The sequence below is a fragment of the Thunnus maccoyii genome, chromosome 21 (assembly GCF_910596095.1).
Source record: "Thunnus maccoyii chromosome 21, fThuMac1.1, whole genome shotgun sequence".
NCBI classification, from domain to species: Eukaryota; Metazoa; Chordata; class Actinopteri; order Scombriformes; family Scombridae; genus Thunnus; species Thunnus maccoyii.
The window spans coordinates 22,578,160-22,592,363 of NC_056553.1; the positions used below are offsets into that span (position 1 = coordinate 22,578,160).

A 14,204-nucleotide genomic window follows, 5' to 3' on the forward strand; every position below is an offset into this window, starting at 1 on the left:
TGCAAACTGACACCAATAGAATCAAGCCCTCTCTGGTAAAAACATGAACACCCTCTTCTTCATAATTCCCAGAGCTAATGTCATAGAACACCTGCCATAAAAAATAAAACAAATATGCAAACTGCTGAGCAGATCAAATCAGTCTTATAACTTTAAAATATGATCATTTTACTACAGAAAATTCAACAGATGTATTCATTTGATTAAACATAACTTCCACATCATTTTAATAAACAGCAAAGCATAATTCTGAGACAGAAACATGAGAAGAGATGAGCAGTTTGACAGTTTGACAGTGTGACGGGAACAAAGTATGATGTGGCCTTTCATTCAACTCATTATGTACTTTATCTGAGGACTCAACCTATAATTAACTGCACACTTAATAAGAGTTACTTAATAAAAGGGCCTGCTGCCAAAGACAGCTTCAGCTTCTGGCAGAGACAGAGTTATGCTCTGAGGATTGTCAGGAAATGAATAAAAACGGTGCACATGGCTATTCTGTTAAGTCAATGCAGGTGGAGAAATATTAGATACTTGTATTGCAATAAAGCTGTGCAGCACTATCTTAAAGTATGATTGCTTAAATGTACCAAGACATAGTTTATTACACTTGTGTTGAACCATTTTTTGAATTGTGTTACTAAGAAAATCACATAAGCCAGGCCTCAAATTTAAGGACCCTACTGGTGGTTTTGTAATGGCTAAAATATGACAAATCACCTATATTTTACAATACTGTTAATTATTTTACAAAGCATAAGGTACTAGGATACTACAGTAAAAACATCCACTACCATAACAGTTTGTTTTTCGGTCAAAGTCATGGTGTTGACACAGGGTAAAGCAGTTACAAGCGTGGATGGTTTTGAAAATCCTCTCTGTTGGTTCACGCTAGACCGCCCCAACATCTGAGATTTAAAGAGCATTCTTTTACATCACAGTCAGTGATGTTACATAAGGGAGTGGGATTCCCTGACCTTGCCACAGCACTGCACACTAGAATGTGGTTATTAGTCCAGACAGCTGTAGTCAGTAGTATGTCACTAGTAGGAGAGTGAATGACTATTACATAGTGTCAGCTGTGTTTTCCATCTACCCTCTTGTGCCAACAGTGCATCCCCACTCTCAGTTTTTAATCAGTGTTTTGTGTTTGAGATCACGTCCCTGGCTGAAGTAGCTGTGGAGAAGCTTGAGCTAAAGTCAGAATAGATCAACGCTTGTTGTTTACTGATTGGTAAACGTTCACCATTAGGTACAGGTATATTAAAGATGTGCTAATTGTTAGGCTCAGCCTCTCTGCTCACAGTGGTAATAAATGACCATGCAGGCTATTTATAACCACTAAGCTGCACACTGTGATGACGCTGTAAGCTGCCTAACACTGCCGGAGATAGCCCATGGCTCATTGTACCAGGAAAAAAAAAAAAAAAAAAAAAGGAAAGAGGGAGGGAAAAGACTGTAGAGACAGAGGAAACATTACGATTTCTAGCAGCGTGAGTCAGAAAATCAATTTCTTACACTCAAGTTTAACGTAAAAAGAAAAATACAATTACTAGCTTCAAGTTTCAGAAACAGTAGAAACAAAAACTGATTTCTTTTATATGCACTGAAGTATACACTCAGTATAACTGCTGGACAGCACCATCGGTGCTCACATTTTTGCTGAGTTGAGTGAGTGAGGGTTGATTACATATGCACAGTATAAAACTGGGTTGTGATTGGCCAGTGAGCTTAGTCCTGAAACACATACGCAGCACGCTCTCACCCTGAATGACAGGGACACAGAGAGGGCCAGGAAACACACAGAAGCGACCGCTAAAAAACTTTATGGATTTTTTGACGGTTCACCGGCCCGCTGATGTGCAAGCTCCCTGGGATTTGTCCTGGTATTCCTGACGGCCAGTGCACCACTGAACATCCAGTGCCCTACGGAAGCACGATTCATTCAAATACCATGACTTCTGACTCCATGTGTCCTTAACAACAGAGGTAAAGCTCTTTGCTGATTAATACTCCTCCGTCACTTACACAAATCATACTAAATCTAGTACAGAAACACAACACATCTACTTTAAAGATAGATTTATCTTTGGTGGAACAATTTATCTAAAGGAGACAAACAAATTGCTCTAATCCAGGTGCACTATAAAACCCCAACTCAGTAAAACAACCGCTCTTACAAACAAATTGTAAAAAAAAAAATAGAAAGCTATAGAGGAAAGCATACACAGTACACAACTTGTTAGCTTGAATATAATGGTGCCAGTGAAGGGCACCTCTAGGAGTATTTTAGTTAAGAGAAACTTACCCTTCCGTCGAGAGCCTCCCCTGTGCTCCATTCTGAGGAGCGGGGCTGAAAAGGGGGGTGGAAGGGAGGGGAGTCCTAGCAGTGGTCCCTCGGGAACTCCAGTAATAGGGGTCCAAAGTATAGAGGTATTGCTAGTGAGGTGCAGAAGTCATGAATGCTGCCTGTGCTGTGTGGATAATGTGAGGATCAGCTATTTCTGTGACAGTGTGTGAGGGTGTGTGTGTGTGTGTGTGTGTGTGTGAAAAGTGGCCTGTGACGACGATGTCAGCGACATCAGCCATGCATCACAAAGCACTCTCACCCTCCCACTGACAGACCAGCATGCGCACACACACACGCACACACAAACAAACACACTTCCCTCAACCTCCCTGATCTTCTGATCCCTGCTACACACACATATACACTTGAGTGTGCATGTGTGAACGCACGAAGTGGGTGGAGCAAAGAAAGCGAGGGAAGCAGAGAGCAGTAGTAAAACAAAGACAGACAGCTTAGGGGAGAGTGGCAGGAGAGAGAGAGAGGGATGGATGGCTGTACACACACACACACACACACGTATGACAAACAGCAGAGATGAGACAGCAGGAAGAAGCTGAAAAAACAGTGAGAAGTTAATGCAAGGATGTGACTTCTTTTGCACGGAGAGCGCTTTCGTGAGCTTGTGGTGCTGTGACAGCAGAGAAAACGCTTGCCATCCAAATTAAAAACTGTGCAGTATATCATTTAGAATCGATAATCTTTTACTATTTTAAACCGCAGGTGATGCCTGAGTGAGCAGTTTCATTTACTCTCTGACCTCTTGACTGACCTCCAGGGTGTCATACAGTAGGTGGAGATGGTCAATCGATCAGCAAAGCACAGTGAGGACGCAGGACAATACAGCAGGGAGCTACAACAACATACTGTATTTTATAGGACTCCAGCATGTATACAACAAAAATTTAACTTCCTGAGGCACATCATTATCCATTCATTTGTTGATTACTTTTCTGATGAATCAATTACTAGTTTAGTCTATAAAATGTAATTAAAGGGCCATCACAATTTCCCAGAAGCCAAGGGTAAGTCTTCAAATTGTTTGTTCCAAAACCCAAAACAGTGAAAACCAGCAAACACTCACATTAGTGAAGCTGGAACCTGATGATGGACATTTTCGCTTCATAAATGACTTCAAAGTTTAACTGATTATCAAAAATGTAGATGATGACTTTTTTGTCGAACAACAAAATGATGAACTTATCATTTGAGCGCTACTTACAGCCAACATGGCAACCCCCTACCCAGAATGCAACACTCTTGAAGTAACAGATAACACAACAACACAGGTAGTGCTTTATTCTGAATCAAATTAATGACTCAACATGTAACAGCTACCATGTTTCTCTAACATATGTGTATATAGCTGATGGCTATTGTAGACATTAAGTTTAAGAAAACATTTTTTATTTGATTTTAATTCCTGCTATTATTATTCATATTATTACATTACTTATTTCAGAATTGATTATCACTGTGACAACTAAAGCATCAAAGCATTCCTGTACACCATAATTTCTGTTGCAAAACATTTGCTTGATATCATCAGAAAACCAAAAAAATGACTTATTGTCATCTTGTAAAAATGGTCCAAGTGCAAAAGCTCCTGTGTGAGTATCAGCTTGAGGATATCAGTGCGTTTTGTCTGCCTCATGCGCCCCTGATCTGAACTCATGTGAGACAGACGATGGCAGACCAAGCTCTTCCCCAGCCGTTACCACGACGCTTTAGTGAGCCCACTACTCCGCTGTCCAGGCCTACCTTTGTCTTGGCTGCCCATTAATCTGTCTGTCTAAGAGCATATGAAGTGAGCACTAATCACTTAACCAGATTAGGCTAATCCTGAACTTTTTATAAAACAGAGAAGCCACGTCGAGGCTCCAGGGTTGAGGGAGATACGGCTTTAAAGCCAGCGACACATTGCGGCTCGATTTCTCCTGCGGTCTTCTGGCTACCTATCAGTCTGGTGGCTGTCCTTTCACCGGGCTCAGACATATCAGCTGTTGTTATTCGGGAGAGAAATGCCAAGCTGCACACCCCAGGGTCACCTATGTGGAGAAGGGCTATGACTATCAAAGCTCCCTGTGACTTACAATACAAACAGCATAACAATAATGCAGGATAATGACTTAATATCAACCAAAGAAAAAACTTGTTGATGACTCGAATTCACAAACTGCAACGTCCACCGAGGCTTCACCAGCCAACGTGAAGATAAACTGAACAACCGCTGCAGGCATCATTAAATTGACAGATGTGCCAAGGCAGAGCTTAAAGAGGGGCTATCAAATCACACAGTAAGAAGGATTTAGTAGTATCAAGCTCCACTTGGTTTGATGTCAGATGGCTGCTGTTAGTTATTTTGTGTGTGTGTGTGTGTGTCTGTGTGTGTGTGTAAGTGTAAGTGTGTGTTGCACTTAATGATGTCCTAAGCCTTTAAACCCTTCAGGTAAACAACACTATCTGTTATGCAACACACCGGGATGGGCGGGAGAGAAAGGACAGAGGGATGAGGGATACTGACAGTGTGTACTAGTGTCTAAGGTTTAGGCTTTATTGGACGTTAAAACGTGCATACTATGACGAAAAATAAACTGATCTGACTGACACAAGGTGAATAACAGCTAAATGAGAAGAATGATGCATCAATTTGCTTCAGAAACAACTATTTTGATAATGCTGCGACTTTAAATTATAGCTACATAACAATTGAATTGCAGATATGTATGTACAGTATATAAATAAAACAGAAAATGTACCAGGAATGGGTTAAGAAAGTGTGGGAGTGTGTCAGCCAGAAAAATAGAGAGAAAAAGAGAGTGGATAGGGGTCAGCCAAGGCAAGTGAGATCAATGTTACTTAGTGCTGCTTACACCTGAATCCTTACTGCCACGTGTAAACATTTAGCATGAAATGGGTTAGAAAAATATAACACGTTAGTGATTACTGGCACAGATTAGGTGCTTTTAACAACTCCTACTTTTTCGTCCTGGGCTGAGTACTGAGCCTTAATACTTTGCACAAGAGGGATCGTCTTCTACGTTTCTAAAATATATGAATCGTTTTATTCAGGACTAAAAAGGGGACATGTGAATGAATGAATGAAATGAACATTTGTGTATCAATCAGACTTTGTTCGACTAAGACTTGATAGTTGTCTGACTGGTGCATGATACTGTCATATTACATTAGTCTGTGTCATGTGCTCTTATCATCATCCAGCAGATTCTCAGATGTTCTGTTAAATGAATGAATCTGATTAAAAAAAGCATCCTAACAGGTCAATTTTATGCAGACAAAAAGCACTACTGTGTTGATAAAAATGCCTTAAAAGATTAACTCTTACACTCTTATTTTTCCTTTTCTGACACATTTTGATCTATAACATTAGTGTGATAAAGAGAACAGTGTGTTCTGCTCCTAATATTTCAAACTTTCTTTTGACTTTTACTTAATTTTACCCTAAAATCTAAAGTGTGTGTTAATTTATACTTTTATCTCTGCTTTTGTCTTGCATTTCTATAGCTAGTTAATTACACAGAATAGACATTTCACACTCAAAAATCAGATGCCATCACAAACAGACACAGTGACACACCATTGAGTTATTTCACTCAGTCCTTGTTCTGACCGCAAGTGCGAATGAATCATGGTCATGTGAGAATAACAATGAAATCACATGACTCCTCGTACGCAGTGCAGCTGTGACTGAAGCTTTTCCCTAAAACTAAGTAGTTTCCACCCAAAGCGAGCAAAGCAATGTCATTTTTTATGATCTCTGACAGAAATCAAACAAACACACAGAAAAGTCAGTCCGCCCTTCTCCATGTGGTGTCACTATTTCACAATGTGAAGGAAACAGTCTGCACATGCATGTACACCCCTGTCATCACACTTTAACTATGATTTGTAGCTGTTGTTGTAGCTAATTCTTGGATTTCATCCTGAAATACAGCAAGTGCTGTAGCCCTCTATAATAACACCCAGTCCACTTTCAATGCAGCCCAGCCAGTTTAGAAGGATATATCTGATGGGCTCCAGAAAATAGTTACACTACCAGACTCCAAATGTTTGCATTTAATGTAAGTGATGGTAGAAGAGAAGGAATATCCAGTCACTTTTTGATACTCCCAAAAAGTGCACTTATTGCAGTTATAAATGTAGCATGTCCAAATGATTATCTTTAGGCAGCCAAACCATTCAGAGGACTACAATAACCAGCACAGTCCTCTGAGGTCAGAGGTCAGCTCTACAGAATAGTAAGTAAGTTAGTAAGTTAGGTTGTTTTAAAATAAAATATATTCTCCATCTCAGAGCTTGCATCTGGTTACCACGTGACTTTCTGGCTCTACTATGATTTGAGTAATGGTGAGATAATCAGAATGTGCATTTCCCATTAGATACTGGATTTCTTGGCTCCTCATCAGCAGTGGAGCTGGACATTAAACAGCTGTTTAATGTCCAAAACCACTATTGTGTACATATGTGTGCGTGTTATGCCGCAACAAGTGGCATCTCACATTTCACAATGGAAATGTAGGCACATCAATAGCATTGACAAAGCAATTAGCGGTGGAGAGTTCGACTGCTAATAGCTATTGGTGGTGACCACATCCAAGGTTAGGGACGTTTCATAGCTACAAAAACCAGACTTTTACCCAAGAGGTACTTTAATCATGTTTATTGGTTTGCTTATGTTTGCGACAGAAAAGGCACACAATGTCTGACATCAATCAACAATGTCACACCCACAATGAGCAGAATTTAAACTGCTAAAATATGGTTTAACAGTCAACACGCCCAAAGCAAGTTAGTGGACAAATAAGGCAAAAACATCAGTAAATACTGGACTGGATTAGACTGGACTGGACTGAATCACACGATTCTGATTTATTTTTTTGCTGAATATCTCTGTAGGAGATTGTTTGAATTGTTAGGTTTGTAAACATGGTCAGAAGACAAGGAAGTGGAGCAGTTCATTATGTTTGTACTGTCTATGAACCTATTTAAAAAAGGAAAGACATGTGACCCCCGAAGGCCTCAAACTACAGCTGATATGAGAAAGTAAAAGATAGAGAGAGAAATGAGAAAACCACAGAAGTGTGTGTGAGTGTATTGGTTAAGGGCTTATCAGAAACGCCACATTGAGAGCAGTGAACCGGAGGGGGGAGGACATCACTTAACAGGAAATAGGAAGTAGTAGCAGTCAGAGAAGGTAGGACTGTCTGACTAAACCATCCAATCAGCAGGAATGAAGATGTCCATTCGGCTGAACTGCTCAAAATTGTCAACTACTTTTCCGCTCTACTCTACACTGTTCTTCTCTCATTTATAAAATGATCCAGTTGAAGGTCTGAAAAAGTAGGGTAGGCTAAATGAGGAGTCTCACCTTGAATATTATATTTGAATCTTTTTATGTCCTTTTTATGTCAAGCCTAAAAGCTCTTTTAGCATGTGTAAATAGGACTCTTATGGCTGCAAATGTCTGTTTTTATACATGCCTCAGTGCTGGCCTTGATAAACTAAAGATTATTTGATATTATTAGTCATATCATGTCATGTCCCATTTAATTCAATCACTCCCTACATTCCTGAAGTTATTTTTCTCCTCCCTGCTCCCTTTTCTATTGCCTACATCCATTCTTCACACACACCCACACACACACACACACACCCATCAGCATATCACAATATCATTGACAATATATATATATATATATATATAACAACACTCACAAGGCATCGAGCAACCGTGGGCATGGCAAGCGTTTAGAATACCGTTTTATATGGGGGGGGGGTTTATTTTTATGTTTTTACGGCCCACGTATATGGTGCAAGCACTGACATTGACTAACAGATGGATCAAGCAGAACAAGTAGAACTAAGTAATGTGGCCAACACAAACACACTGCTAAGAGTTAAGCAACATTGCAGGGTCAGGCTGGACACAGACTGAAGTATAAATAACCTAAACTAGAGTTTCCAAACCGCTTCTTTGTCAAGGCCCTGTATGGTAGAGGTCTGCAAGGCATGAAACTGAGAACAGAAGCCAAGACGCAGGTACGGATCGGGCGGATTCATACCGACAAATTATGAGATCGAACCTGACTGAAGCCGATGTCATATTTTATATATTTTATGTATTATAATAACCAGTATGCCTTCCTCTTCCATCTCATAATAAACCACCTTAGAGTGGAAAGTGTTATGGCACATCTCAAGCTTGAAAAACATTAAGTACCCCATAAAAGGATTTTTTTTAAAGTCTAGAGGCATTTTCTTTCCTACTTTAACCAACAAATATAAATATTTCCCTGAACCTCATTTCTCAACCCACCCTCAGTGGATTTGCCAGCTTTATGTCTTATATTTATGCATTCAATCTACAGTATATTCTTTTTATGGAAGCTATGGTGTTTCAGTTTGTGTTATGTGAGTAAATTTATATGTAGGAAAAGTTCAATGAAAAAGATTTAAAGATAAATTAAACTGACTTAGCTGTTGGTTGAGATCACTCTCAACAGGTTGAGCTATTTTCCAATATTTGTCAGACGAAGACGTCTGGTAAACTCAGAACTTAATTTCCAGTTGAAGGTTCGAGTTCAAAACAGTCACAATCCACAACAGAATTATGCAGAGCCATGATCACAGGTCGTCATGTTCCCACACTGAATGAGCCCTTCCTGAATAACTGGGGCTTTTCAAAAGCTCCCCTTTGGCAGACGTTGACTTCATTTCATCCATTACTGAAGGTGGCTTGGTAGGCTAATGCTGTGTATATGAACAGTATCTGTACAAGGATTTAGTGAAAGTTTTAAGAGCAAATTCTGACTCATGCAATGTTCAGGAGAAGTTGACGGAGTTGCTCAAGCTGACTGGCTGCAGATAGAAAAAAAAAAAAGTGCTTGTTTTGATTAGTGCAAGTTTGAGAAGCTAATTGAGTGGAGTGAGAAAAGAATTCTACACTACAAAGTCAGTGCTAACATGGATTTAGGTTGCCACATCCAGTCACAGCTGAACATGTGTTATTCGGCTACATGGTGGGAAAACTGCTATCAAAAATCTTTCTTATTGTCCGTTATGTTTGTGTGACAGCTTGCTGGGAGTATTATGCTGCTTGTAAAATAAAGCAAAATAAAGACAATAAGAAAAAGCATAAGAGCTCAGAGAGTTAACAACATGAGAGAGAGAGAAAGAGAAACAGACAGACAAGACACATACAGCTTTAAACAAAACCAGACCTGCCTGGGAAATAAACAGGAAACACATGCCCAGGACAGATGGGCCAACACACAGACGGACACAGGCACTCGGTATGATCACCTGCGTAGTTTTACCATACGCAAACACTGAAATAAGGTTGTTCTTTGCTATGGCAGGTAGAAAATATTGAGAAATGTTGTCCGAATTAGCTTTAGCTGAGCATGTGATTTATGAGTGGGTCAAACTCTACTACTACCAATGCAAACACCTTTGCTATTACTGAAGCCATAGTCTGAGCTTTGTGTTTTTCAGTGGGTATAGAAAGGTTCTATCCAGAGCTCTGAGTGAGATTCTCTGTGCAGCACAAAGTGCAAAGATTCAGATCACCTCCTTCTGCAACACAGTTTAGTGTTAAAACTGTGTCTGCCCTATCTGGCAGGGAAAATAAGTCACATCTGGCCCCTTTCATTTCATCTTACCAAATGCTAATACTCATGAAGTGAAATATGTCTTATTAAATGACTTACAGTAGGTTATGTCATTTCCCGCTGCAGCAGATGCTGGAACGTCAGACTTCAGAGAAGCAGGGATACTGTTACACATCAGATTAGATTAGGGATGGCCATTTCTAATGTCGGGGGGGCACAAAGGCTCATTAGTTAGCACTTTGAGTGTGGTGAGAGAGAGAGAGAGAGAGAGAGAGAGAGAGAGAGAGAGAGAGAGAGAGAGGGAGAGGGAGAGGGAGAGGGAGAGAGAGAGAGAGAGAGAGAGAGAGAGAGAGAGAGGTAAAGTACACTGTATTTTGATACACACTGTTTGCATGAGGGGAATGTATTTACATATTTATATGGCTAACCCCAAAGACAACAACCTCTCATATTTTTATATCTGAAATGTATGATGCTGCGGACTGCCTACTCCACAGTAAACCATATTTCAAATTCAATTTTATTTATATAGCACCAAATCACAACAAAAGTCATCTCAGGGTACTTTTCACATGGAGCAGGTCTAGACTGTACCCTTTAATTTACAGAGACCCAACAATTTCCCCCATGAGCAGCACTTGGCGACAGCAGTAAGGACAAACTCCCCTTTAATGTGTTTTAGTGTGAAAATGCATGTTACATTACATTTTCACACTTTTCTCATCAGCTTTAACAATTTGTTTGAGCCAGCGGGAGTTCGTGTTGTCGAAATGACCATCACCGGTGGAAAATCAGGGGTATGATAAGGTGATAAAGGGATTTTTAAGAGAAGAAATTCTTGAGATGTGATACATTTAAAAAAGGTCACAGTAATGTGTGCATGCCCAAACAAATTACATAGATTAGTTACAATACTCAGCAGTAAATGGTCATACAGAGAGTTTCAGTCTGGTTACACACAGTGATACCTACAGTGTACTGGTGCTACCAGACTGCTCCCACAACACTGAACTGGGTTTCAACTGTTTTAGTGCAGCAGGTGTCAAAACCACTGCTTGATAGAAGAGTGCTACATTCTGAAAAGGCAAGTTCTCATGTGTTTAAATGTGTTTCAGTGTCAATACACATAGACAATGTTCAGTATTGCTTTGTTGTTGAACACTTGTTACTTCCCCTCCATACCACAGCTACATTAACAATTTTTTTTGTATTAACTTTGTGCTGTTTGAAAAATCTTGTGTCTTGTCTTTAGAGGAGGTAAGGAAAGGGAAAGTGTCAGTGACAGCTAATAAAAACAGACAGGGTTCCGGCCAGGAAGCCTGAGCTGGTGACATTTGGTTAGGTTTGCATTTGTTATCTAAAATAGCTACCTGTGTCAAATAGAAGGTAATGACTCAAAGAAAACACACAAAAGAGAATAGATGTTATCTGCTCTATGCTATCACTCACTTAGTGCTGTACCACCAGGTTGTCATATCATTATGTCGGACTGGACCCCGAACTTGTGGGTTCATGAGATACTGAGTTAGCTGACACACCAACACCGCTTTCTGAAGGAAACAAGCCATGGGAAAAAGAGACAGGACCTAGAACCAGAGCGGGAGAGCAGGACAAAGAGGCAACTCAAAGCAAATGTGAAGAACTGGAGGCCAATATATTACAGCATGGGGGTGGGGTCTTACCTCCCCCCACTCAGCCAACGGGAAGCGAGCCAGCGGGATAATCAATAACAGTGACTGCTGTTTGACTCAGTCCTCCCTACACAACATGTTCATGAGCCAACAGCATTTATACTATCACAGATCCTCCCTCATGAATCACACAAAGCAGATCTCCTCAAACACTGGCTCCAACCGCTCTCACCAAATCAGGCTAAAATTTACAAAAATGACACTGCTTGAGTCCTCTTTGAGTCCTCCGCTGCAGACGGCCTGAAGTCCGGGAATTATCTGGATTCATGGAGACAATAGGACTGTCATCTTTAAAGCGGCATCAGTGCAAACAAAATAAAGTGTGTGGTCCTGATGCATCTACAAGCCAAGTTACAGCACATCATTTTGTGGCTTCTGATCCAGTGCATGCCCTTTGTGACACGTCACCCCCTGCTCCCCGCACTATTGTTGTCACTACAGTCTTTGTCAGAGACCAATGGTTGCATGTGCGCGAACACGCACGGCGGAAACCGAAGCGCGCCGCAGTATGATATCCTTCATGACCATCATAATAAAATGCCATTCTCTCTCCCACAGTCTGTAAAATCTTACCCAGCATGCAGCCGTAATTGCAGCTCCGCAGCAGAAATTAAACCCTGGGATTTGATTCGCCCAGCGCCATGTGAAGTGCTGTAAAAGCAGCAACTTCACTAACAACAGTCTGGAAAAACATGGAGTGTGAGAGAGGAGTTTGTTAAATACGCACTCCGTGACCCCTCCGTGCTGAATATTCTAACAAAAACAGAGGTTTCAAAATGTTGCCGTGACTGTATGCCTTCAGACGGGCTGATACCAGATTGATACTGATAGCAGGAAGAACGTTTTGTTCCAACACAAGATCTATCATCGGATGTTTAAGTCCATTTAGAATCAATGTTGCAAGATGGACAGCCCAGTAAAATTTCATGGGTGTCAACAATAAAGTATTCGGATTAGTAGGGAAAAGTTAAAAGGCTCTGTTATCAAGTTCACACAGTTGGCCTGCTATCAATTGTCAGCTCAATAAATACAAGCTTCACAAAGCCAGGTTTTCTCATTTGTACACCTTGAAGCGCTATTTGTATTCATGTACTGTATGTATTTTGTCTTGATCCAGCAGGGTTGACATGGGAATGTTTGTCATGTCTTCCAAGACTCTGTGTAGATTTTCTGATATCCTGTTGTTTGTTACAGCCTGAGCTTCTTCTCTCGGGAGGTTGAGTCATTTTGGAGGTTGCATGTCAATGGTAATCAACACAGAGAGATGTTAGGAGATGTGAAAGTCATTGGTGTCCTAATTAGAGCGTATGTGTTAATTCAAGTGTTTGTTACTATATCACTAGGAAACCTGGCACTATATGGAGACAATAAAAAATAGAAAACAACAGGGAGGGGGGAAAAAGAAAAAAAAAAAAAATCAGGTAACTAGTGGCGTGTGTGTGTGTGGAGGCGATAAAATAAAGTGAAATAGGAAAGAGATTGAAGCCAAAGGGGAAACTCTGGCATGGAACAAAATTCATGTCAGACTCCCTCGAGTAGCATGTGAGGGAAACGCTCATCTCACGCAAGTTATGCTGAAAAAGGAGTAAACCTTCCCTGAAATTCACCGTCTTCCCTACACATTATCCACCCACACGCAGCCCGTAAACAGTTTTTTTTCTTAAAAATATAGGCAACAGTAACCCATGAAATACAGCCAAATCATCAGCTTGCACTAGATACTGTAAGCTAAGTCTGGAACTTTCCAGGGCTGCTTCTACTGTCTACTGTCTCAACAGAAAAGTAAATATGTGTTTCAAACTTTAAAAAAAAAAAAAGGTGTAAAGACCGCTCCGGTATCACAGAGGAAAAGAATAAAAGTAAAGAAAAGTATAACTTGGAAGCAGCCTGGTATATCTCACTTCACCCACCTGACGGAGCTAAATAAAAACAACGTCTGAGCTCACCTGTGGTGTCCCCCTCCTCCTCTTTCAGCACGTTGTTGTCATCCACATCATCCTCCTCGTCCCCCTCTTTTGCCTTCCTTGTGTTGTCCTTTACCGGGACCACAGTGAAGTTAGTGGGCATTTTTACACCATGTGCTTCCCTCTCAATGTCTCCTGTTTGTCAAACTCTTATCTCGTTCTCCTCTCTCCTCCCTCTTTTCTCTCTCTCTCTCTCTCTCTCTCTCTCTCTCTCTGTGTGTTCTGCTGCTCTTTTCTCTCTTCCTCCGTTCCAGCGGCTGACACTCTTATCTTCTCTCTTGCTCTCGTCTTCAGTTGTTTGTTTTTTCTTTCAGACTCATTGCCCTAGTATGCTTTTCTTCCCTGGGCAGACGTCGGGTCTTACTTCTGAGTTTTTGTTCCTATCGCTAGGAGACTGCTGTACACCCATGTGACCTTCAACCCCACCCCACTCCCCCCCTCCATCTATCCAAATAAGGAAGAGCAGGGCTGCCCCGCCCAATGGGGGCAGTACCCCCCTAACACACACATACACACACACACTTGCAGAAAACATGACATGCATGTGTGCTCATGATTGTGTGAGAGC

At 40.9% G+C, this 14,204-nt stretch overlaps 1 protein-coding gene across 5 annotated transcripts in view; it reads right to left on the reverse strand.

Annotated features, from left to right (window-relative positions):
• slc12a7b (solute carrier family 12 member 7b) overlaps positions 1-14,204 on the reverse strand; it is a 62,149-nt gene that overhangs the window by 32,166 nt on the left and 15,779 nt on the right. The window contains exon 1 of one of the 5 annotated variants that reach the window (XM_042398981.1): positions 13,619-14,004. The exons of the other annotated variants lie outside the window; for them this stretch is intronic. Within the exon in view, the coding sequence (XP_042254915.1) occupies positions 13,619-13,739 (121 nt within the window). The 5' untranslated portion in view covers positions 13,740-14,004. Of the gene's footprint in view, positions 1-13,618; positions 14,005-14,204 lie in introns of those variants that run through there. 5 annotated transcript variants of the gene reach the window in all.